The sequence below is a fragment of the Myotis daubentonii genome, chromosome 5 (assembly GCF_963259705.1).
Source record: "Myotis daubentonii chromosome 5, mMyoDau2.1, whole genome shotgun sequence".
NCBI lineage: Eukaryota > Metazoa > Chordata > Mammalia > Chiroptera > Vespertilionidae > Myotis > Myotis daubentonii.
In genome coordinates, this window is record NC_081844.1 from 16,276,029 (window position 1) to 16,300,276 (window position 24,248).

At 58.2% G+C, this 24,248-nt stretch overlaps 2 protein-coding genes across 4 annotated transcripts; both read left to right on the forward strand.

The window, feature by feature from the left end:
* The first annotated feature begins 14 nt into the window (after window positions 1-14).
* On the forward strand, window positions 15-15,591 carry HR (HR lysine demethylase and nuclear receptor corepressor). Of its 2 annotated transcripts, none has more exons than XM_059696030.1 (19): window positions 15-152; window positions 1,338-1,988; window positions 2,728-3,499; window positions 4,780-4,930; window positions 5,008-5,192; window positions 6,594-6,758; window positions 7,527-7,616; window positions 7,786-7,901; window positions 8,721-8,802; window positions 9,521-9,684; window positions 9,793-10,029; window positions 10,449-10,614; window positions 10,786-10,855; window positions 11,021-11,151; window positions 11,270-11,389; window positions 11,486-11,601; window positions 13,467-13,718; window positions 14,007-14,135; window positions 14,324-15,591. In XM_059696030.1, exons 2-19 carry the CDS (start codon window positions 1,377-1,379, stop codon window positions 14,384-14,386), a joined length of 3,621 nt encoding a protein of 1,206 aa, XP_059552013.1. In that variant the 5' UTR covers window positions 15-152; window positions 1,338-1,376; the 3' UTR covers window positions 14,387-15,591. The 2 variants fall into 2 exon arrangements, with proteins under 2 accessions (XP_059552013.1, XP_059552014.1); XM_059696031.1 differs by having other exon boundaries at window positions 13,467-13,631.
* A 4,530-nt stretch (window positions 15,592-20,121) lies between these two features.
* On the forward strand, window positions 20,122-23,004 carry NUDT18 (nudix hydrolase 18). Of its 2 annotated transcripts, none has more exons than XM_059696037.1 (3): window positions 20,122-20,733; window positions 21,608-21,821; window positions 22,038-23,004. In XM_059696037.1, exons 1-3 carry the CDS (start codon window positions 20,572-20,574, stop codon window positions 22,637-22,639), a joined length of 978 nt encoding a protein of 325 aa, XP_059552020.1. In that variant the 5' UTR covers window positions 20,122-20,571; the 3' UTR covers window positions 22,640-23,004. The 2 variants fall into 2 exon arrangements, with proteins under 2 accessions (XP_059552020.1, XP_059552021.1); XM_059696038.1 differs by lacking the exon at window positions 20,122-20,733 and adding an exon at window positions 21,021-21,181.
* The last annotated feature ends 1,244 nt before the right edge of the window (window positions 23,005-24,248 follow it).

Genomic DNA, 24,248 nt, shown 5'->3' on the forward strand with positions numbered 1-24,248 from the left:
GAGAGAGAGCGCCAGCGCGCTGAGCACGGAGCGCGGGGTAAGGAGGCCTCGCCCGCCGGCCGGGAGGCCCCGGAGCCAGCCCATGGGGAGCGAGCGTCCGACGCCGGCCCCGAGGACCACCGCCCGAGCCGCACCTGGCCCGTGAAGCCCAGGTAAGCGCCGAGAGGCGGCGCCAGGGGCGCGCCTTCGGGGACACTTGGCTGGGTCCGAGCTCCCCGTGCTCCTCTGGTCTGGGCCACACATCCGAACCTTAAGGTGCCCGAGGGGGCTTGGCCGCGTTGGAGCGGTGGCCCCAGAAAACCCGGGAGCTCTCTGTCCTGGCTACGGCCTGGGGCTTCACCCAGGGGGCCACGAACAGGGAGCACTGTGGCTCTAGTGCCACCTGTCATTCTGGTCCTTCTCACGCTCGTTCAATTTTCCCTCCTTTGCCTCTGTCTGGGGTGCAGCCCGCTTTCCCCGCCTCCTTCCCTCCCCCCACCAGGCTACAGTTACTGTGGCCGCTGGTGGCTCTGGCACTGCCAACTGGAGTGGGGTAGCTTTACCCATCCCAGCTGAGGTCTCTAATCCTCCTCTCCCGTGCTGGCCCACTCCTTCCCTTGGGGGCACGGTGGAGATCCCCGTCCTCAGCAGGCGTCCTGGGACTCATTCGGAAGCCAAGAAACTGTAGAGCACTGGGAAGAGGCAGAGACGGCTGCCCAGGTGTGGGAAGCAGTACCAGCCAGCCCTGCCTGGAGGCTCTCCCCAGTGACTCCAGCCTGCCTGTCCCACCCCTATAAGCCTGGGTGGAGCTGAGCGGTGGGGGTGGGCAAGCAGCACCCCCAGAAACACAGGCTGCATTTGGGAAGAGGCCTCTGGGACCGCCGCTCTCCAAGCCCTGTTTTATACAGTGGCACCTGAGGTCCAGAGGAGTGGCGAGACTTGCCCGAAGTGACACAGCGGTGGCGGAGGCAGGGCCCAGATCCAGTCTCCTTGTCCCCAGTACAGCGATTTCCACCCAGCTCATCCTCTGGGTTCTTGTCCCCATCCTTCCCCATGGCCTGTGCCGAGGTTCCAGGCCCTGTGAGGCATGTCATCTTAGACACAGCAGTCTCTACTGAGGGGCTCTGGCCCCAGAGGGCTGTCAAATCCCAGGTGATGGGGGTAGGGATGGCCCTTTACACGGCTGCATCCCACCCAGGCGGGTCCTCAAGCCGCATGTGGGCAGGCAGCGTGGATCCCAGCTGTGGGTTGGCACTTGCCTTACTGGTTTGAGCCGCCTTGGTGTTGCCAGGGCGGTACCCACTCTGTGCTTGGGGCAGAGTGCCTAAGAAGCTCATATTTTGGTGGTTATGCTCTAGGGACCCTCTCTGGGAGAGCCCCATGAGGGCAGGAGAGTGATGGAGAGTACGCCCAGCTTCCTGAAGGATACCCCAGCCTGGGAGAAGACTGCCCCTGAGAATGGCATCATGGGACGAGAGCCGAATGCCCTGCCACGAGACGGCCTGCGCCACGGGGCACTGTGCCTGGGAGAGCCTGCTCCCTTCTGGAGGGGTGTCCTGAGCACCCCAAACTCCTGGCTTCCCCCTGGCTTCCCTCAGGGCCCCAAGGACACGCTCCCACTGGTGGAGGGTGAAGGCCCCCGGAATGGGGAGAGGAAGGCCAGCTGGCTGGGCGGCAAGGAGGGGCTGCGCTGGAAAGAGGCGATGCTCACCCATCCACTGGCATTATATGGGTCAGCATGCCCGCCTCGCTATGGCCCCCTGATTCCTGAGCATAGCAGTGGCCATCCAAAAAGTGACCCTGTGGCCTTCCGGCCCTTGCACTGCCCCTTCCTGCTGGAGACCAAGATCTTGGAGCGAGCTCCCTTCTGGGTGCCCACCTGCTTACCACCCTACCTAGTGTCCAGCCTGCCTCCAGAGCGTCCATGTGACTGGCCCCTGGCCCCGCACCCCTGGGTGTACTCCGGGGGCCAGCCCAAAGCGCCCTCTGCTTTCAGCTTAGGCAGCAAGGTGAGTGTTGTAGCCATGCAAGGCAGCTCAGTGGTCCTCTAGCAGCCCTGTCAGGGCCACAGCACACTGCCCTTCCATCCTGATGAAAAAATAAGGCAGCACCCAAATAGAGGAGCCTGTGAGCTCAGACAAAGTCAAGGCCAAGCAGTTCCTCTTCTGAGCACCTCCATCTCACTAGGCCTTTCCTGCCTTCGGGCCGTTTCAGGGACTGACTCATCCATTGTCCACTCAGAACAAGGCCCTGGGAGTTGGGGCCTCAGAATGTGTGTCTTGTTCCGGGAAAGGGGGGCAGACAAAGCCCTCTATCTGGGAAGATGTGCAGGCAGTCCCAAGGCCTGTGTCTAGGACACCTCCCCCACAGGCACCCCCCATGCCCAGGGATGAGATCTAGGCTATTTAAAACCGGTATGGTACAGGGCAGCAGATAATCTGGAGCGGTCCTGGTGACCCTTCGGCTGTGCCAGACATTAGCCCTTTAGTTGCTGGGTTGCGGAGAGGTCTGAGAAATCCCAGGGGATGACCTGGGGGTGGCCAGGGCAGTGGGGTGGCACGTAGGAGGAGCAGTGCCTATTAACCAGTATGTGAGATGTGAGTTCTTTAGTGTTTTCACAACCTGTAAGGCCAAACAGGCACATACCTACTGGTCTTCAGTTTGTTCGTTTCTTTTTAAGCACTGGGAGCCCAAGTCAGCACCAGCTTAATCCTTTCTCACCGGCTCAATCCTGTCTCCTCTCTTCAGGGTTTTTACCATAAGGATCCGAGTATTCTCAGGCTGGCGAAGGAGCCGTTGGCAACGGTGGACCCTGGGTTGTTGGGCTTAGCCCCTGGCGGGCCGCTCCAGAGAAGCGGGGAGTCTGAGTGCCCTTCGCTCCACCCGAGGGATGGAGAGACAGGCCTCGGCAGGCATCAGAATCTCTGCCCACTTCTCCTGGGGCATCCAGACACTGTTCCCCGCACCCCCTGGCCCACTTGTCCCCCAGGCCTTGTTCATACTCTTGGCAACGTCTGGACTGTCCCGGGCGGTGGGGGCCTTGGGTACCAGCTGAGGCCATCAACCACATCAAGGTGCCCCTCTCCTGGGCCTCCCACCACCCAGGTGGGCTGTTACTCATCCCACCCACCTGCTGGAGATGGAGGCCTTGGCCCTTGTGGGAAGTGCCAGGAGGGCCTGGAGGAGGGCGCCAGGGGGTCCAGCGAGTCCATCGAGGAAGCAAACAAGGCCTCCGGTCCCAGGGCCTGCCTGCCCAACCACCACACCAAGCTGAAGAAGACGTGGCTCACGAGACACTCGGAGCAGTTCGGGTGCCCGGGAGGCTGCCCTGGGGACGAGGAGAGCCCAGCTGCCCCGCTTCAGGCCCTCAAGAGGGCAAGTAGCCCTGAGGTCCAGGGAGTGGCCGGCAGCCCAGCCGCCAAGCGCCCCCCTGACCCTTTCCCAGGCAGTGCAGGGCAGGACGTCCTGGACTCATCACTGGGGAACAAGGCGGAGGCAGAACAGCGCGCTGACCGCAGAGGTAAGGGGCAGGGGAGGGCCTGTGTGGGCCCTGCTTGGGAGGGGGCAGCAAGACGGGAGCTTTGCAAGGAGGTGGGGTCAGAGGTCCTTTATGAGTGGGTCGGACCAGCATCTGTGGGGAGTTCCTCCGCATCTACAGGCCCGGGCCTTCAAGCAAGTGGCTTCTATTTCTGTCGGCCTCCTCCCAAGCCTTGGTGTGTTGGTGGCCGTGTAATGACACGGTTCAGAGCTTGGGCTCTGGAGTCAGAGCGCCTGGGTCCTGACTTCGCTGACTGGTAGCTGCGTGACCTTGAGCTAGCTGCTTCACCCCTCTGCACCTCAGTTTCTGCATTTATAAAATGGGGATAAAGATGACACCTACCTCATAAAGACTCCTGCAAAGATTAAATGATATAATTCACAGCGAAGGCTTTGAAGAGCTGGCACTTAGCACCCAATAAATGTTCGCCTTCATGATGGTCTGTGCCACAATCCCTGTCTGGAGGACTGCCTCTCCTGAGGGACCCCTTGTCCTGCCTCAGGAACAAACAACTCTGCTAGCCAGCTGGATCACGGAAACTCAGTTTGGACTCTGCCCGTGTTGATGCTCTGGGCACATCCTGGACCCCTCTGTCACGCTGTGCCCTTCACGGAGAAACACTCGGGCGCTGGCAGCCCCAGCCTCAGTTCCCGGGATCGCCTCGGGTTCTTGGCCTCCTGAACTGCTGGGCCTGGATGCGGACTCTCTCAATGGCCGTGCCCGGGCACCCTGCACCTGGTGCGGGTCTGTCCACACTCTCGTCGGCCTGCGCCTGGGCTGGGAAGCCATTGACCTCTTGGCCTTCTTGGGTTACTGCACCTGTGGTCTGTGTTGAAACTCTCCGGCCTTCTCACCTTCCAGCGCTCTCCGTCCGTCCACGTCGGGATTGTCTCCTCACACTGTCACCCAGCCAGCGGCATTGCTAAGCTCACGGTGGAGCTATCCAAAGTCTACACTGGCTGGATCCTGCACTTGGGTCAGGACCATCACCTGAGCTGCCCCGGCCTTGGGTTCAACGCACCTGACCCTCGTCTCAGTCCCATCAGTCATGTCAGGGCATCGTCAAGCTCCTCTCGTGGCCTTTTTTTGTGAAGCTTCTAGCTGCCTGGTCCACTCTCACTGGTTCCAAGTCAGGCCTCGGGGGCCTGGGCCTAAAGACTGGGCTGGTTCTGCGTGCGGACACCTGGGGGCTAAGGCAGGGTCTGGGGTTCGCACAAGCCCAGGGAGGCCCAGACCCCTGACCAGCTGCATTGTCCTCTCAGGACCCCGAGATGGCAGGGCCGGCCTCCAGGACCCAGGGCGTCAGGATGCACCTTGCTCAGCTCCCCCGGCAGGCATTGCTCAGTGCCAAAGCTGTGCCCAGGCAGCGGGCGAGGTGGGAGGGCTGGCCTGCCACTCCCAGCAAGTGCCCAGGTGAGCCCTTGCCCCTGGATGTCCCCACGTCCTCCCACTCGGGGCTCCCTCCTCACCTTCCTCTGCCCTGTCTCCAGATCGTCTCTGGGAGGGGAGCAGCAGGAGGAAGACTCGGCAGCCAGCTCCGAGGAGGGAGGAGGCTGTGGCCCGAGGGCCGGGCCCAGCGTGGGCCTCGCCAAACACCTTCTGAGTGGTTTGGGGGACCGACTGTGCCGCCTGCTGCGGAGGGAGCGGGAGGCCCTGGCCTGGGCACAGCGGGAAGGTGAGCAGCACCCGCAGGGCATTGGGGAACCCAGGAGAGCCTGGTGCTTTCACCAGGAGCATGGGGACCTCCGAGCGTGAACCCCGCCTTCCCACCAGCACTGCCCTGTCCTCCCGTTCAGGAGGACGCCTGCCCGCCTTGCCCTTATTCCCGGCTAAGGCTCTTAGTCACCGTGTTTTCTGAAGTTTCTGACCTGGGAGGCGGATGTCGGGAAGGTATAAAACCTGGCCCAGCCCACTGTCTAAGAGCTCCGGGCTTGTTGGGGAAACAAGACTGAGTGCCAAGTGTCTGTAAGAGCACTTGAAGGCGGGGAGCTCCCTGGGTGGCGAGGCTCCCGGGCCGCGGAGGCTGGTAGGATCGGGGCTGATGTCTGAGGCTGTGGAGTCCCTCTGCCTCCAGGCTCTCCCTCCTGCATCATTTCATGGCGCCTTGAGAGCAGCGTGTTTGGGAAAACACCCCTGTGGTCCATCACTTCTGGTGGAGGCCCACTGGCAGCTTCCTCTTGCCCCAGAAAGTCCAGCCCCTACCCGCTTTCATCAGCCCCTGCCACTCCCTGAACCCGAATTCCCGGCACCCCGAATCACCCGCAGGCCTGCGCGTCCTTCCCGGCTTGTCCACCCCTCCTGACCTTGGCACTTTCTGCTGCTTCTGTCTGGAAGGCCCTTCTCCTCCCCTCCCACCTGGTGAATGAAAACTTACTCATCCCTCAGGCCCATCTGTGAGCCTGCCCCCACCATCCCCACCCTCGGCCTCCATCGCATTCTCGCACCCCAGCACCCACTCTGTGGGCCCTTCATCGTTGCCATGTTTATCGGTCCATCTCCCCTTGGAATGTGAGCACTGGGAGGGCGAGAGCCAAGTCCTGACTAGCTCTGGATCCCAGTCTCTAGCCCGGGACGGGACAAGGTGTTTGTTGAATGAATAAGTGAACATTTGCTCACTGGCGTCCTTGCACCTATCAGTGGGGGCCTAGTCTGAAACTCTGGGTGAGGGAAGGCATGGCCTCTTAAAATGTCCTCTTCGGTGCTGAGTCCCCTGCAGAAAGCCAACTTGGGAGGGAGGGAGGCAGGGAGGGAGGGAGAGGGGCCGGTGAAGAAATGTGTGGAAGTGGTGTGGGCTGGTAATTCAGGGCCAATGGGAAAATCCGTGGGGCAGGAACTGGGGAGATGGGGCCTGCGCCATCCCTGGGAGGGTTTGCTGGAGGCAGTGGTGCTCCGGGGAGGTTCTGTACGGGGGCTGTCGAGTCAGCGGGGCATCTGTGAGGGGCCTGTTTCCCTTCTGGGGCAGCCCCTTGCTGGAAACTGCCCCCGCTTCTCCTCCAGGCAGGTCTGCCACATGAGGACCCCCAAAGGGGCCTGTGCGTGAGCCCTCTCTGACCCTATTCTCTCCCGTGGTCAGCAGGCCAGGGGCCGGCTAGGACAGAGGACAACCCAGGCGTTCCAGGTTGCTGCAGCCGCTGCCACCATGGACTCTTCAACACCCACTGGAGATGCCCCCGCTGCAGCCACCGGCTGTGTGTGGCCTGTGGTCGCATGGCGGGTGCTGGGAGGGCCAGGGAGAAAGCAGGTAGGAAAGGAGCCAGGGGCCGAGGGTGGGAGGGCAGGGACTGGGGCCTCGGACGGCCTGCTCTAAGGTTGGTGGCCATTTCTTGGCTGCCTCTCTCCCAGAAAGCCTCCCTCCCCAGCCCCAGCATCAGCCACTACTGCCCAGTGCCCCATAGAGCCGACCTTCCCCTCTCCCCACTTCTGAGGGCCATGCCTGTGTCCTTCCCACCCCTAAAAGGAGTCGAGTGCTTACTCGGTGCCTCCCATTTTCTCAGCTTGCACCTTTTTAAACCTTACAACACGGAGGTGGCTATTTTTGCCTCTATTTTCCAGATTAGAAAAACTCAGGGACGTTAAGTGACTCATCCAAGGTGGTCACATAGCTACTGAGCGTTGGCCCGGGATTTAGCCTCAGCTTCTGATTCCAAGTCCAGTTCTTTTCACCGTTCTCAGCTTTCTCTCCCTGGCTCAACTCGGCCACTGGATGGGCTTGAAATTGCCCAGCGTTCTAATAGGGCCAAAAAGAGTTCCAGGGTAGAAACGTTCAGAACACTCTATTCTATGTGGTCATTATGGAGTTTTGCAACTCATATCAGCAAATTAAAGTGTCTGCGTTCCAAAAGCAAAGGATCGTATGTCACAGCCGAACCCAAGTGTCCCAGAAAGCCCATGCTTTTTGGATTGTCGAGTCCCCTGGTTTAGATATCGGTGCTCCTACCCTTCCTCCCTGACCTTAACTTGTGCTTGCCTTGATTTTCTGACATGCAGCTTCTCCCTTTCTACCCCACAGGCTCTCCGGAGCAGCCCACGGAGGAGTGTGCCCAGGAGGCTGGGCACAGCGCCTCCTCCCTGATGCTCACCCAGTTTGTTTCCAGCCAGGGTGAGTCATTGTGGAGGGGTGGAGGCATGCAGGGGGCGGGTCCTGGGGGAGAGCAGCTTCCTGTTTGGATGCCATGCCCTCCTGGTTGGTGAGGTCAAGCAGCACAGGGCTGCCTCTTGTCTGCAGTCACCACCAAACTCCATCTCTCCCCCCCGCCCCCCACCTCCAGCTTTGGCAGAACTGAGCACCGCAATGCACCAGGTCTGGATCAAGTTTGATATCCGGGAGCACTGTCCCTGCCAAGCTGATGCCCAGGTGTGGGCCCCTGGGGATGGGGGCCAGCAGGTAAGAAGCACGGACGGTGACAGAGTACTAGCCGTGGGCCCCAGGATTGCGCAGTGTGATGCACAGGACTGACCTTGGCAGGGTTTGGCCCCTTTCTTTTGATGGGAACGAAGAGGAGCATCAGGCTACTGCCCACCCTCCCTTGGGGATTTGGGTCCATGGAGCCAGTGTTAGCAGTTGTCCCGCCCCCTGCCCAGCAGAAGCCCTCACTGTGCACAGCCAGAGCGCCTACTCACTCTGCGCATGTTCCAACTCAGCACTTGCCACATCTTGCTCGAGCGGCTTGCTTTCCTGTCCTGTCTGTCCACATCCCAGGCACAGACTCCTGCCGGCGGAATGTTGGCTCATCTCAGTATTCCCTGCACCTCTCACATAGCAGGTGCTAGATAGGCATTTTGCAAAGCTTTTATGAAGCTGGAGTTTTTGTTATAAAAGTTATTCATTCAAGAAATAGTTTATTGAATGCATTTTGCATGACAGACCCCATGCTACATACCCGCGGTGGAAAATTTGGAAAATACGGACAGGGGGATAAGGAAGAACATGACAGTGGCCTGTGACGCCACACGATCATTTTGGTATCAGTAGTTTGCCTATCTGTTTATTCGAGTCTGTTCTAGTGTACTTCAGATGGGCTGTACTTAGGATCCCATGAGCAGCTTTTCCCCACCTAACGTTATATAACCTTTTGCTTCTTGTAAACATGATTTTAGGACGTACAAGAGTCTGTTGTTAATGCTTGTGGGTTGAGTTGGATTGAGTTGCCTTTGCCATTTTAAAATCTCTGGTTGGACTGGGGGTGGTGGATGGGTTTAACAGAAGGAGCCTAGAGAGAAAAACACCCCAACTCCACAACCTTCCTGCACGGAGGACACCAACAGGACCAAGGACATCAAAGCGGGTGAGGCCCCTGCCCCGGGTTCAGACTGGGGTGGGCGTGCTGGGCCAGGTGGGAGGCCTCAGGAGAGACTGGAATGGCTTTAGCCGCCCGCTCCCCCAGTTGCTAGCACTCTTCTCAAGTCACTCCAGAGAAAGTAAATCTAAACAAAACCTAGGACAAGCCTCCTGATCTCTTTCCAGCCAGAACCCCTTCCTGAGCCCTCCTTGGGAGAGGCTCTGGAGCTGCCAATAGGAAAGCTGGGGTGGGAGGCGAGTGCATCCAGAGCAATGGGCCAGCCAATGAGGAGAGAGTGGAGCGATGGGCCAGCCAGTGAGGAGAGAGTGGAGCGATGGGCTAGCCAATGAGGAGAGAGTGGAGCGATGGGCCAGCCAGTGAGGAGAGAGTGGAGCGATGGGCCAGCCAGTGAGGAGAGAGTGGAGCGATGGGCCAGCCAATGAGGAGAGAGTGGAGCGATGGGCCAGCCAGTGAGGAGAGAGTGGAGCGATGGGCCAGCCAGTGAGGAGAGAGTGGAGCGATGGGCCAGCCAGTGAGGAGAGAGTGGAGCGGTGGGCCAGCCAGTGAGGAGAGAGTGGAGCGATGGGCCAGCCAATGAGGAGAGAATGGAGCGATGGGCCAGCCAGTGAGGAGGGAGTGGGCTCGGCCGGGAGATGAGGAAGAGCATGTGGGCAACGGAGCCTCAAGAGGAAGGGGAAGCCTTCACTGTTTTCCTCCCCAACAGAGACCCTGGACTCCACGGAGACCCCTGCCAAGGACAGTGCCAGCCGAGGGCCCCTGCCTTGTCCCTCTCTCTGTGAACTGCTGGCCTCCACCGCCGTCAAACTCTGCTTGGGGCACGAGCGGATACATATGGCCTTTGCCCCTGTCACTCCAGCCCTGCCCAGCGTGAGCGCGGGCATGGGGGGCACGCTGGGGGCGGAGGTGGGGCTGGCCCTCCCTGCGAGCTTGGCAGGTCCTGAGCCCCTCTGCCTTCCATCACCCCCGCCTCCGTAGGATGACCGAATCACCAATATCCTGGACAGCATCATCGCGCAGGTAGTGGAACGGAAGATCCAGGAGAAAGCCCTGGGGCCTGGGCTGCGGCCGGGGCCAGCCCTGCGCAAGGGTCTGGGCCTGCCCCTCTCACCAGTGCGGCCTAGGCTGCCTCCGCCCGGGGCTTTGCTGTGGCTGCAGGAGCCCAGGCCTCGGCGAGGCTTCCACCTCTTCCAGGAGCACTGGAGGCAGGGCCAGGTGAGGCTCTCACCACCCCACTGCCGGCTCTCACAGCCTCGCCTCCCTCAGGGCCCTGATCCCTAGGCCTGGCCCAGCACTTCGAGCAGCGGTTCTCAACCTGTGGGTCGCGACCCCTTTGGAGGTCGAACGACCCTTTCACGGGGGTCGCCTAAATACAGATATTTACATGACAATTCATAACAGTAGCAACATTACAGTTATGAAGTAGCAACGAAAATAATTTTATGGTTGGGGGTCACCACAACATGAGGAACTGTGTGAAAGGGTTGCGGCCTTAGGAAGGTTGAGAACCACTGACTTAGAGGGAGCAGCAGGGGCTGGTCCCCGAGCTGTTCTGGTGATCTCTCCCACGCACCCCGGCCTGAGCATGTTGGGCAGCCCATCTTTCTCCCCGTGTCCCCGTCCCCCCACTACAGCCTGTGTTGGTGTCAGGGATTCAGAGGACATTGCAAGGCAACCTGTGGGGCACCGAGGCTCTTGAGGCGCTTGGAGGCCAGGTGCAGGCGCTGACCCCCCTCGGGCCTCCGCAGCCTACAAACCTGGGCACGGCAGCCTTCTGGGATGGATTCTCCCGGCCTGAGAGTAAGTGTCTTTGGTGTGGGGTAGAGGGCGCTGGGAGCCAGAGCCAGGTGGCAGCGGAGGCCCAGAGGGACCCCGGGGGCAGCTGGAAGCAGGGCCTAGGGCAGAAACAGGACTGTCTTGCTGCCCCGGGGACAGGGCCTCTGGGCAATGCCCTCTCTGTTCCTCCCCTAGTTCGCCCAAAGTCATCTGAGGGCTCAGTCCTCCTGCTGCACAGAGCTCTGCGGGATGAGGACACAAGCAGGTGTGTGTGGGACCAAGGACTGGCCCTCCCTCCTCTCCTCCTTACCCCCACCTGTGACCCTTGGTACACTCTGCTTGCCTCTGGGAGTGACCCCTGGAGTGGAGGGCTTTGATGGGGTCTCTGGTGCCTGGGTTGAGCCTGCTGGGCATGACTCCTCCCCCACAGGCTGGAGAACCTGGCTGCCAGCCTGCCCCTCCCAGAGTACTGTGCCCAACATGGGAAACTCAACCTGGCTTCCTACCTCCCACCGGGCCCTGCCCTGTGTCCACTGGAGCCCCAGCTGTGGGCAGCCTATGGTAAGCATGCACTGCACTCCTGCCAGTCCCTGCCCCATTCCTATCATCTCTGTGCCTATACGTCTGTGCCAAGGTTCTGGCACCTTTTCCCAACTGTCCTTTCTCTACCTCCGTGCAGGTGTAAGCCCACACCGTGGGCACCTGGGGACCAAGAACCTCTGTGTGGAGGTGACTGACCTGGTCAGCATCCTGGTCCGTGCTGAAGCCCCACTGCCTGCCTGGCATCGGGCACAGAAAGGTGGGTCCTCGGGCGGAAGCAGGGTGGGGACAAGCTGCAGATGTGAGGTGCTGTGTCTGCCTGCCCAGGGCTCTCCTGACCATCTTTCTCTCTCAGACTTCCTCTCAGGCCTGGACGGGGAGGGGCTCTGGTCTCCTGGCAGCCAGGTCAGCACCGTGTGGCACGTGTTCCGGGCACAGGACGCCCAACGCATCCGCCGTTTTCTCCAGATGGTGAGGAGGGAGACGGGACCCTGCCCTTCCCCGATGCAGCCCCTTGGCTCCCTGGGAGCAGGACTTCCCACCCAGAAGCCCTCCCTGTCTGTGTTCTCTGGGCTCCCCACTCCCTCAGGTGAGCCTCGACTCACACGCATGTGCAGAGAAGGCAGACTGGGACCTTGTGGGAGTCATGCGGTGGGTGCACAGAAAGAGCAAGGGTTGAGGTGAGAGCCAGTGATGACATGGACTCGGAGTTGCTGCAAGCTAGGCACTGTATTGAGGCCTTGGTCCATTATCTCAGTTCATGGTCACACCACTCCTTCATACACACAGGCTGCTTTCCCATTTTTCAGATGAGGAAAACTGAGGCTGAGTGGTAGAGCTGGGACCTGAGCTTATAGCTGTTCCCATCCCAGGTCACCACCCTGTGCTCCTCCTGAGGCCTCCCCTACATAGGCAAAGGGAAGCCCGTCTGAGATGCCCACCTGCTACGCTCCCTTAAGTCATCGACATCTCATGAGGAGGTGCTCCTTGAGGTGCTAGCAAGTAAGGGCTGAAGGAGGCCACCTGGCAGGTGGAGGGAGGGACTGGACCACACTGAGGGGCAGGGGAAGAGAAGGTGAGCAGGAGGCAGGAAGGGCCAGCGGCTGGGGCCAGTGTTGAGGTTAGGGCAGGTCCAGTTTCAAAGTCTGGCTGAGCTCGGGTTGTCCTGCGGAAAAGATGTCCACCAAGTGTCACCCCTGCTAAGGCATCTGCTCACATGCAGACATGCCGATGTCAACATGGCTGCCCACCACCACCCTCCTGCCCACAGGCATGCACATCTGCAGATATGTCGACAGGCACATGTAGACCTGTAGATGCACACACAGATGCTGGAACACATCTGCAGAGGGGAGCAGACAGAAGCATCCCTTCGTACCCACATGGCAGTCCCATATGGCCAAATCCAATGACACATGGGTAATCTGAGGAGTGCAGTCTCACAGGGTGGCCTGGGGAGCACTGACCTAGCCCCAGGATGGACTTGAACTGGGGGGCGGGGTCAAAGGAGCCTTGGCTCCTGCCTAGAGCTACCTGAGGGTCCAACCTGGCTTTACCAGTCTGCCCCTCCCCGTGGCTCAGTCTTGGAGCCCGAAGCCCAGAGACCATTGCTGAGGTTCTAGCTGAAGGGGTGGGTTTCGCTGGTGGCCAGTTGGGGCGCCATGCTGGTGTCAGCCTCCGTAGGTATTCCCCAGGCATCTGCTCTGGCCTCTGCCAGCCCCTGTCTGCCCAGGGAGCTCCCTGCTCGGGTTTGGCTGGCAAAGCCGCCTCCACGGCTGTGCTTGCTTCAGGGGCCTTGGCCCGGACGGGCCAGCCTGCCCATCCACTGGGAATCAGAGCTTCTGTGTGTCCTTGCTGCTTCTGAGTCTGGGATCACAGAAGAATTTGGATTTTCTCTCCAGGAACACCTAATCACCTACAATTTAGCACACAATTCCGATGTTCGCTGGAATCCAGGTTAAAAGGGGATATATAGCAAGTTCATGAGTTGGGACTATTCAGGGTGTCTTCCTGGGTTTTGGAGAAAGGGGCATGTTTGCGTGACGGAGGAGAGGGCCCAGGGCCAGGCTCCTCAAGGCCTCTGGATTCAGGAAAAGCGGGGATTTAGACCCCCCTCACCTCAGGGCCCTTAATCCTTTCCCCTAAGCTCCTTTCAGCCAAATCTCCAATCTGCCAACCTTAGTGGCTGCAGCCCCTCACCATCCAGCCCCTTTCTCTCCCTCCTACTAGTATGTCCTCTCTGCTTGCCCTTTAAGCCTTGAACACTCAGCTGTTTCCAGTGCCCACAGCCCTGCCCTCGCCTCCCCCCTTGCTCATTCCCCTTTCTCTTCTTTGAGGTGTGTCCGGCTGGGGCAGGCACCCTGGAGCCTGGCACCCCAGGAAGCTGCTACCTGGATGCAGGGCTTCGGCGGCGCCTGCGGGAGGAGTGGGGTGTGAGCTGCTGGACCCTGCTGCAGGCCCCCGGAGAGGCCGTGCTGGTCCCTGCAGGGGCTCCCCACCAGGTGCGTCCCCAGGGGCCCGGCTCTGCTGAGAGCTCAGTGCCAGAAACAGCGAGAACAGCAGCACAGCGATGCTGCGTCCCCCACCTGGTATGGCCTCGTCCCTCTCCAGATCCGGGCACCTAGGCTGGCAGGAAGCACACTCCCACTGTGGCATTCTTGAACTGGGCTTTGGGTCCGTGGGTGCTGACTCTGCCTGTGCCATCTCTGGCATCCCCTTGGCCTGGTTTTGGCTATGCCCTTGGGGATGCTGGTGCTGGATCCAGAGCCTCTGTTCTCTGAGAGCTGGGCAGGGTCATGATGGGAAATAGAGATCAGGGCCAACCTGGGAAGCGTGAGTCTCCACTGACCCTCCTGTTCCCCTCCTTCCTGGCACAGGTGCAGGGCCTGGTAAGCACAGTGAGTGTCACTCAGCACTTCATGTCCCCCGAGACCTCTGCCCTCTCTGCTCAGCTCTGCCACCAGGGATCCAGCCTGTCCCCTGACTGCCGCCTGCTTTGTGCCCAGGTGAGTATGACGCTGGCCAGGGAGCTGGGTGTGCTTCCTAAGTCCTCCTGTGGCACAGCTGGGGTGGCACAGCAGATACAGCTCTGTGCCAAGCAAGCAGCTAGCCGAGGCCAGGAAGGGCGTTCTTCTTGGTGGGGAGAGCCCACGAATGCGATTGTGAACTCCGTGTCCTCTCTTTTTTCTCCTAGGTGGACTGGGCTGTGTTCCAAGCAGTGAAGTTGGCTGTGGGAACATTACGGGAGGCTAAATAGAGGGATCCCAGGTGTCTGGGGTAGAGGTGGTGGGTAGGTAGACCAGGTGCTCAGCTCAGGCACAGCATAAGCAGAGAAGACACTGGGGACTTGGGGACTTTTGGTCAATTCCACACGCACCACTCTGGGTACCAGCAGGACACCCTGTTTCCCGCTTCTAACCTGGGCCCTAAAGCCAACAACCACAGTGCCACTGAAGTTCACACCTGCCCTTCGCAGGCTGGCACCTGCTCCGCCCCGTGCCCCTCTCCATGGTACCAGGCCCACCCTGGGGGTGACTGACTCCCTTCAGCCCCCTGCCCCCCAACCCAGGAGACAAACAGCCTTTCATTGGGAGACTTTGGGAATCACTCTGGCTTAAGCAACACCTTCTGCTCCCTCATCTCCTGCTGTCCCACCTGCGCCAAGCTCTGTTACACACCCACCTCCTCACGGGACTCTGGGCGCCCATGCACTGCAGGCATCTGGACAAGGGGCCGCTGAAATCCTGCCCTCTTGTTCGAGAGAGAGCTGTGACGCGTGGGGCGGGGGCGGCCTCAGGACACTACCCAGGCTTGGCTGAAGGGAATGACAGGGGTGAGGCCCTGTCCCTATTCCTTCCTCTCGCCTCCCTCCTTCCTATTTTCCATTAAAGTCTGTCGTTTTCTGAAAGCCACCAGGCCAGTGTGGTTGGCCCTGCTCCTGCTGGCCACATAGATTGGGGAGGGAGGGGAGACATGGAAATGGAACCAGGTGGGCAGGAACTGGGCTGTCCCTGACGGGGGCCTCAGACACCCCTGCCTGCTCTTCTTCCCTAGAGCTGGGTCCCTCCCTCTCACTGAGCAGATGGAGCCTTCCAGGGGGGTACCCTGAGGATGCTCCTGACAAGCGACAATAGCAAGGCAGAGCCCTGGGCACAGCAGCAAGGTGGCTTTAACACCAACCCTCCCCGAAAACTCCAGGCTACCCCATCTCTTCCATCTGATCTGACTTGGAGCTCCGGGAGTGTGGCCCAGGAGAGCCCCGGCCAGGGCTTGGCCTGCTGCCTGCGCCGGTTGGCAGCCCCTCCCCATCCCCAGGGCTCTCTGTGTGGCTCTGCCTGTTCCCCTGCCCTAGCACACCTCAGCCAGCATGCTCCCACTCGTCATACCTGATTGTTCTGCGGTGGTTCGGGAAATGTGTGTGTGATTTTTTTAATAAAATAAAATTTTTTATTATAAATTTAATACACTTTCAGAACATTTAGAAAATAAGAAATGTCATCTGTAATGCCACCTCCACTCACTCTCAACCCAACCACTGATCGTATTTTGGTATGTTTCCTCCTAGTATTTCCTCGTGTAAAGGATCTGTGTTACATGCAGTTGAATTGGTTTGCTTTTTACTTGGTTTCTCTCTTTTAACAAAAGCTCTTGTGATCATTTCCTGGGTTGCTACCTAACCTTCATTATTAATGGCTGCTTATATTCCCTTACGTGGCTTTGCCATGATTTACATAGCCATCCTTCATTTAAAAAAAAAAAATCACCAAAAAACTTTCCTTCATTGTCTGCAAAGCTAGATTGTTTTCATTTTTTCATGTGATAGAAAAACAAAAAATTAAGGGACTCCTACACTTTACTGTGCCACTGTTTTCCTTTAAGTCAGGGGTCCTCAAACTTTTTAAATAGGGAGCCAGTTCACTGTCCCTCAGACCGCTGGAGGGCCGGACTATAGTTTAAAAAAAAACTGAACAAATTCCTATGCACACTGCACATATCTTATTTTGAAGTAAAAAAACAAAATGGGAACAAATACAATATTTGTATTTGCATGTGGCCCGCGGGCCATAGTTTGAGGACCCCTGCTTTAAGTGATTTCATTTCATCTGGTGTCATGATTCTGAGGTAGATGTTATTTATTTCTATTACACAGAAGAGGAAACAGGCAGGCTGGGGGGTAAGTGAGTCACCCAAGGCCACACTGCAATTTCAGTGGCAGAATTGGGATTTGAACCACTTGTCCTGACTCCAGCCGCCTCATTTACTTGGGGCTTAATGGCCTTTGCAGATGGCTCTGCTGACTGCTCTGTCCTCCTTCCAATACATGCACTTTATAGCTGATCATGTTCCAAGTGGCACTGGGTGACCCATCCCTACCTACACTTCTCCTTATATAGCCTTGTCCTGGTGTCACCCCAGAACACCAAATACAGGGTCCTTCCTCTGAGAAGATGGGGGTGGCTCTGCCGTGGGGCCTCTTTCTTCCCCACAGACCTCTGCTTGGGGTCACAGTACCCTCCAGGGAATATTGGGTCGGACTCCATGCCAACAGCAGGTGGACCAACCGTCCCAGGACTGGACTGGGGATGAAGCCAGTTCAGATGGGGACTGGCCTTGAGACTTGAGACACTTGGTGGCCCTCTTCCTTATAGAGGCTTAGCTTGTCCCCCACCCAGTCCACCCTGCTCTTTAGGCCTCTGCTTTTCCCAGCAGCCCCACGGCCCGCCTTCACCTCCAGCCTCTCTCGCTGGCCCGGATGGCGAGGCACACCCTCAAGGCTAGAAATGACCTCAGGTGTGTATGCTTCATGCTACCTCTTTCTTTTTTTCTGATAAAGTACATTTTCTAGATTCTTTTTTTTTTTTAAATATATTTTATTGATTTTTTACAGAGAGGAAGGGAGAGAGATAGAGAGTTAGAAACATCGATGAGAGAGAAACATCGATCAGCTGCCTCCTGCACATCTCCTACTGGGGATGTGCCCGCAACCCAGGTACATGCCCTTGACCGGAATCGAACCTGGGACCTTTCAGTCCGCAAGCCGACGCTCTATCCACTGAGCCAAACCGGTTTTGGCCATTTTCTAGATTCTTAATTTTTTTTTTTAAATATATTTTATTGATTTTTTACAGAGAAGAAGGGAGAGAGAGAGAGAGTCAGAAACATCAATGAGAGAGAAACATCGATCAGCTGCCTCCTGCACACCCCTCACCGGGGATGTGCCCGCAACCAAGGTACATGCCCTTGACCAGAATCGAACCTGGGACCTTTCAGTCCGCAGGCCGACGCTCTATCCACTGAGCCAAACCGGTTAGGGCTAGATTCTTAATTTTGAAATGATTGTAGATTTACAATCGAGTCACCAAAATAGCACAGATCATTCCCAGTTATCCTTCAGCCAGCTTCCTCTCATGTTAACATGGTACATAACCATGGCACAGTGATCAGAACTAAGACATGGGTTTCCATACAACACTATTAACTAAGCAACAGACTTTATTGAGATTCACTAGTTTTCCCTCGATGTCCATTCTGTTTCAGGATTCACTTCTGCCTGTGTCTTACCAATGACCCAGAAGGTAGATGTGGCTTTCCCACGATCACAGCAAGCTAGTGGCATCGCCCAGGTTGAGGCCAGACCTCCTCCCTAACCCTGGGCTACTGCCCTCCTTACCCTTCCCACTTTGACAAGGGACAGGGTTTGTTGCTCTGTGGCCAACTCTGGTGTTACAGACGCCCTTCCCCGCCCTGCCAGCGCCTTTGCCATCCCTTCGGTTTCTGAGGTTGCCTACACTGCCCTTCTGCACTCCTACTCACACGCATAAGTGGGTCCATGTGCCCTGGAATGGCTGGCTCGGGCTTCGCTCCTGTGAGCACTGTACTGTGTGGACACTCTGGGCCACCCCGCTGCATGGCCACCCCCACCTGCCAGCGATCTTCCCTCTCTGGAAATGGAGGGCACGGAGGAGACATGAGGGAGACCTTTCTTTGTTTCTGGTTCTGAAGATTTCTATCTCAGCCCCCCCCATCCTCAGCTTTTCCCATCTGACTCAGGGCCTCTCCTGCCTCAGTCTGGGGTGTGCTCCCTTCCTCCCAAAGCCTGAGAAAGCCTGCCTTCTGTTGTCTCCCTCAGCTCCCAGGAAGGGCTGGCACAGTCCGAGGGCCCCGCCAGGGCTGCCCTTCACAGTTTACAAGCGGCTTTCATAGTTGCCTCCTGTGCGCCTCACCACAGAGGTGATTAGGTCCACTTCAGAGGAGCGGAGCACTTTTCCCAGCGATAATGGGGGGAGTGGAGCCGCGGTTTGTTGAAGTCTTTGCTCTTCTAGGCAGTCAGGCTGTCTGGTGTTTATCTTAGGCTGCCTCTGAGGCTCTCACAGCCCTGCCCAGACATGACCTCATTCTCTCTCAAATCATCCCCGGGAGGCAGAAAGGAGTCTGGGACCAACGCTGTCCCCACTTCACAGATGGGAAAACTGGGGGATACACACACACACACACACACACACACACACACACACACACACTATGTTAACAAGTGGCTCTGCAGTGCTAGGGGCCTCTAAGCCTGGTGAGTCCAGCTGTTGGGAGGCAATGGTCTGGGGCTGGGAGCAGCAGCGTCAGCAAGTGCCTCCAAAGAGTGTGGGCCCACAGCCTCATACAGCCTGCCTCCAGGGATCTCAGTTCATGTGTGAGAAGGGCCTAAGGAGGGAGACCTGGTGTGACTAGAATTCCCTAGAGTCTAGTTCAGCCGTGGGCAAACTACGGCCGCATCCGGCCCATTTGAAATGAATAAAACTATTGGAAAAAAAGACCATACCCTTTTATGTAATGATGTTTACTTTGAATTTATATTAGTTCACACAAACACTCCATCCATGCTTTTGTTCCGGCCCTCCAGTCCAGTTTAAGAACCCATTGTGGCCCTCAAGTCAAAAAGTTTGCCCACCCCTGGTCTAGTTCCATGGTGGCCCTGAAGGCACACTTCATGAAAGTGGGCCTTTGTGTTGTAGCAACAAGTGCTGTGGCCAGGAGGGCCCAGCCAGGGATGGGGGCAGTTGGTGGGCTGCCTGGTAAACAGCCCATGGAGCTCCTCCGTGATATCTCACCTCCCAAGAACGCTGTGAAGGAAAAGCTGTGAGCCAACCCCCAGATAGGGAGACTGATGCTCACAACTTACCCAGGTACACAGCCAGTGGGCAGCGGTCGGGCATCTGGCTCCAAGTCCATTGCGTTGTCTGCTCCACCAAGCGACTAACCTCCTCACCCCCACCCCACCCCCCAACACACACACACACACACACACACACACACACACACACACAGGGAGGTGCACAAAGGCAGCAGGAGGAAAAGGGGAGACCTAACTGAGGATCCCCGATTTGGCTGGCTTCACAGTTTCACTCCAGCTGGCCCTGCCTTCCTGTCCTGAGAGGTGGTTAAAGGAAGCTCTGAGGAGGAAAGGTCAGGCTGGGAGAGAAGCGGGAGCTCGCCAAAATCCACACCCTGCTCTCAGAGCAGCAGGCTGAGCCAGCTGGCGGTGGGGGCAACAGAGATGAAGGAGCAGAAACTGGCCCCTGCTCGCCGGGGCTCCCGGTCTGCAGGGTAGAGGGCGCTGAAACAGAATAGGAGATGCCAGGCAGGGGGCTGGGAAGCTGATCCCAGGACCTCTCTGCCCCATCCCCCTTCTCCCACTGCCAGCCACACCTTGACCATCCCAGCCCTGCTCCCTCCCTCCTCTGAGCGCTGTCACACCTCCAGCTCAAACCAGTCATTTGGCTCTCGGCTTATAACCCTGAGTTGACTTTTTATTATATGTCTACATCTACCGTCCCAACTAGATCAGAATCTCCTCCAAGGCAAGAGCTTATGTCCTCTGTTACAGTACATTTTTGGTGGGGAAAAAAAGAGGTTATTTAGGAAGTGATCATTTTGGGCAATGCAGTGGTATGTTTATGACAAAAAAGCTGGACAATGCATCGCGGCCCCAGACCTCCGTGACGTCATTCGGCTTGTGACGTCACCGTCGCTGGCTACTGTGGCGCTCCGCAGCCCACAGGCAGGATGACGCAACCGTCAGAACCGGTGCGGACCTGTGCGCGCTGGAGATGTTAGCGAGGCTGGCGGCTAGAGGTACCGGGAGAGGGCGAGGAGAAACGGCAGAGAAGCCCAAACTGGGTGGTGTTCGCAGGGCCCCGACTGGCCCCGCCTCCGCGATGACAGACGCGGGTCAGCCAATCCGGGCCGGCCGCGGGGAAGCGCAGCCTATCAGCGGCCGGGGCTCGGCCGGCGCTTCCGTGTTCGTTCGCGAGCGCCCCGCGCGAGTCCGCGGGGGAGGGGACGGAGGCCCAGGCAACGCACCGGGGCTCCCCACGGCGCTCCCCCGCGGCGCTCTCCGCCTGGCCTGGCGGGTCTGCGGGCCCAGGCCGCCGCCTCCCAGGGGACCGGATGGCCTCGGAAGGCCCGGCGGGGGAGCTGGAAGCGGTGCTGGGGGGTCAGGGGCTGCGTGTGCAGAGCTGGGACTCGGAGCCGGCCGGGGAGCTGCGGGCACCCGTGCGGCTGCGGAGGAACGTCTGCTACGTGGTGCTGGCCGTGTTCCTCAACGAGCAGGTGAGCGTCCGCCGCCGCCCGGCCCGCCGCCTGCGTCCGGAGCGCGCAGCCAGCCCCGTGGGGACCGAGGACCTACCGGCAGGAACCAGCGCTTCTTTGTGGGTGGCGCTTCCCAGTTTTGCAAAGCACCGTCATACTGACCACTGAGCCTTGTGCGCCGAACCCTGAACCCTGCGATTGTCAGACGCCCGCACAGAGGAGGAAACCGAGTCCAGGAGCATGTCTGTCTCATCGCACTAGGCCTCGGCCCCTAACGGGGAGCGCTCGTAGCGAGCACAGGCTGGCGGAGTGGGCGCTCTCTAAGATGCAGGGACCTCCCCTGGGTCCCTCGGGCAGTGAGGGCACAACCTGTGCTCACATTCAGACCTCGCTCCTGTGTGATGCTCTTTTTGGTGCTGATCTCAGTACAAGTTGCTGTGACAACAGCTAGAAGGGGCCAAGGCCATAGGTAGGAGTTAGAGGGGGTGTCGGTGGGGGCATGTTTCAAAGCCTAGATTTCAGTGTGAGGACAGGCCACAGCAGTTTGCAAAACAAGAGGGGAGGGGAGAGAAACAGTAACATGCGCACAGTGCAGGACACATGGTCTGATCCCCAGCCCCTGAAGCAGCTCCCAGGAATCTCAGCCCCTTTCTGCAATGGAAGTCCGAATGCAAAGGGGTAGTTGCAGAGAGGGACAGCGGTAGCTGGCAGCCACTCAGGGGCCATTCCCTAGGAAAGCTCAGCGGTTTGAGGGTGTCCACTAGTAAGGGGGTACTGGGTGACTGTGTTTGAGATATGACCTGGCCCCTGGGCAGGGGAAGGCTGCTGGCTGTGCCCCTTGTTTGGAGATCCCAGCCTGGCTGTGTGAGGGTGAGGATTTTCTCTCTCCCCTCAGGATGAGGTGCTAATGATCCAGGAGGCCAAGAAAGAATGCTATGGGTCATGGTACCTGCCTGCGGGGAGAATGGAGCCTGGGGAGACCATCGTGGAGGCCCTGCAGCGGGAGGTGAAGGAGGAGGCCGGGCTGCACTGCGAGCCTCTGACATTGCTGTCTGTGGAGGAGCGGGGCCCCTCCTGGATCCGCTTCGCGTTCCTTGCTCAGCCCACAGGTACTAGTACAGCACACCTGGTGGCAGTGTGGGCAGGGGGCAGTTGATAGCTTTCCCCCTGCTTGTCCTCAGGTGAGATCAGCCCCTATTCTGGCTGGTACAAGCCTGGCATCTCCAGATTCCAGCCTCAGAGCCAGGGTTAGAGTGCCTCGGTGGGCTCTTTGCCAGCCCTAGCACTTCTCTCAACACAGACCCTTTCCCCCACCTCTCCCCCAGGTGGAGTTCTCAAGACTTCCAAGGAGGCAGATGCAGAGTCCCTGCAGGCTGGCTGGTACCCACGAACCTCCCTGGCCACTCCTCTGCGAGCCCATGACATTCTGCACCTGGTTGAACTGGCTGCCCAGTACCGCCATCAGGCCAGGCACCCTCGCATTCTGCCCCAAGAGCTTCCCTGCAGTGTGGTTTGTCAGCGGCTCGTGGCCACCTTTACCAGTGTGGCCACCCAGACAGTGTGGGTGTTGGTAGGCACAGTGGGGGCGCCTCACTTGCCCATCACTGCCTGTGGCTTCACCCCTATGGAGCAGAGGGGTGGCATCAACATAGCCATCTTGCGGCTGCTACAGGAGTGTCTGACTCTGCACCACTTGGCAGTGGAGACCAAGGGATTGCTGGGGCTACAGCACCTGGGCAAAGGCCATACGGATGGCATCTGCCTGAATGTGCTGGTGACAGTGGCTTTTCGGAACCCAGGTATCCAAAATGAGCCCCCAGAGGTTCGGGGTGAGAACTTTGTTTGGTGGAAGGTGATGGAGGAAGACCTACAAAGCCAGCTCTTACAGAGGCTTCAGGAATCATCTGTTGTCCCAGTCAACAGATAGAAAGGTGCCATAAGTAGACACGGAGCTGCTGTCTGTGCTCCCTCCACATGCCTTCCCCTCCCTCTTAGGGAGGCAGGAGGTTGGCAATCAGGGATCCTGTTGTATTGCGAGCAGGATAGTTCTCCTGCTTCTCAGGGGGACTTCCATCTCTCCTCACCATGAGCAGGTCCCTACATTGCACCAGAAGGGACAATGCCTGTAACCAAGCAAGGAGTCCAGAGCTCAAGGGGATATGGGAACATTCTGAATCCGAGACAGCATCTTCTCTTCTACACCAGGTTCTCAGGCACTTGGAATATGAAGGGGTTTCTGGGGGAGGTCACTCCAAGGACTGTGTCCCTTGCTGAGTAAATAGGTGTTGCTTACTCTGCCTTCCTGCCTAAATGTCTCTGTGGGGAGGAAGTGAGCAGGAAGGGGGGACTGCCCTCAGAAGAGAAGCTCCTCCCCTTGTCCCTCCGAGGCCTTGCCAGACCGCAGGCTGACACAGCAGGGGCCAGCCTGGGTGCTGGGAGCCAGGAGCAGGCAGGCTTCCTGCTGTCCACCTTGGCCTGTCTCGGGCACACTGAGAACCTCTTCGTCCTGTCTGCCAGGTAGGATGTGACCACATCCCCTCCAAGTTTTGAGCAGTGAGAATGCCAGGGAAGCTTCGGGTAGGTGAGGAGTCAGGCGCTGCCCAGGCCTGGATTTCCTTCTCCTTGAGCTGATCCCTCCCCATTCTGCTGCTGGGCCCCTGGCTCTTGCCTCTGCCTTTTTATAACTCTAGCCCAAACCAAACCCAAATCTTCTCATTTCCCCTTAGCCCAGCTGAATCATAGTAGGAATGAACTTTACTAAAATTTAAAGGAAAACTAAAAGGAATGAACAAAGAAAATACATGTGTGCTCCTCACTGCATCTGAAGTCTAGATCTCTGATTCCGAGCTGGGAAACACTTGGTTGGGCTTCCCTGCTGAAGTAGCTACACTCTGGCCCTGAATGAAGGACCAGGGGACCCGAGGGCCCCCGGCTGCTGCCTGCCTCTCTTGGCCACCATCTTGTCTTTCTTTCTGGCCTGTGGGGCTGTCTGTGGTAGGAGTCCTCCTGTCCATCTGAGGATAAATACCTCCTAAGATGCAGCAGAACCCTTTCACTCCCTCTCACTTCTCTGTGTCTGAGGGACCCACCAGTCCATATTCACGTCAGAGGGCAGTGATATTTTAAAAAATATATATTTCTTTATTGATTTCAGAGAGGAAGAGGGAGAAATAGAGACAATGAGAGAATCATTGATTGGCTGCCTCCTACACGCCCCCTACTGGCAATCGAGCCCACAACCCAGGCATGTGCCCTTGGCCGGAATCGAACCCAGGACCCTGGCTCTATCCACTGGGCCAAACTGGCTAGGGCTGCGCCCGTTATTTAGCCTATGGTAGTTTCCAGCCGTGGGTGCCCATTCGAATCACCTAGAGAGCTTTAAAAACAACTCTGGGCCAGCCCAGAGGCACCGGTGTATCTCACGGAGGGTCGGGCTGGGGCATTGGTGTTTTAAAAAGCCACCCAAGTGATTGTAACGCGCTGAGGTGAGAACCCCGTCGGTCTTCAGCTTGCCCTGCCCTGGCGCATTCTTGGTG

What these genes read in the sequence shown, in the direction of transcription:
- HR (XM_059696030.1), top strand. Translation starts at nt 1,377, where the DNA reads ATGGAGAGTACGCCCAGCTTCCTGAAGGATACCCCAGCCTGGGAGAAG. An exon ending in CTGGCATCGGGCACAGAAAG is followed by an intron (nt 11,390 to 11,485) that starts GTGGGTCCTCGG and finishes TTTCTCTCTCAG; the next exon opens with ACTTCCTCTCAGGCCTGGAC. An exon ending in GCCGCCTGCTTTGTGCCCAG is followed by an intron (nt 14,136 to 14,323) that starts GTGAGTATGACG and finishes TTTTTCTCCTAG; the next exon opens with GTGGACTGGGCTGTGTTCCA.
- NUDT18 (XM_059696037.1), top strand. Translation starts at nt 20,572, where the DNA reads ATGGCCTCGGAAGGCCCGGCGGGGGAGCTGGAAGCGGTGCTGGGGGGT. An exon ending in CCGTGTTCCTCAACGAGCAG is followed by an intron (nt 20,734 to 21,607) that starts GTGAGCGTCCGC and finishes CTCTCCCCTCAG; the next exon opens with GATGAGGTGCTAATGATCCA. An exon ending in GTTCCTTGCTCAGCCCACAG is followed by an intron (nt 21,822 to 22,037) that starts GTACTAGTACAG and finishes CCTCTCCCCCAG; the next exon opens with GTGGAGTTCTCAAGACTTCC.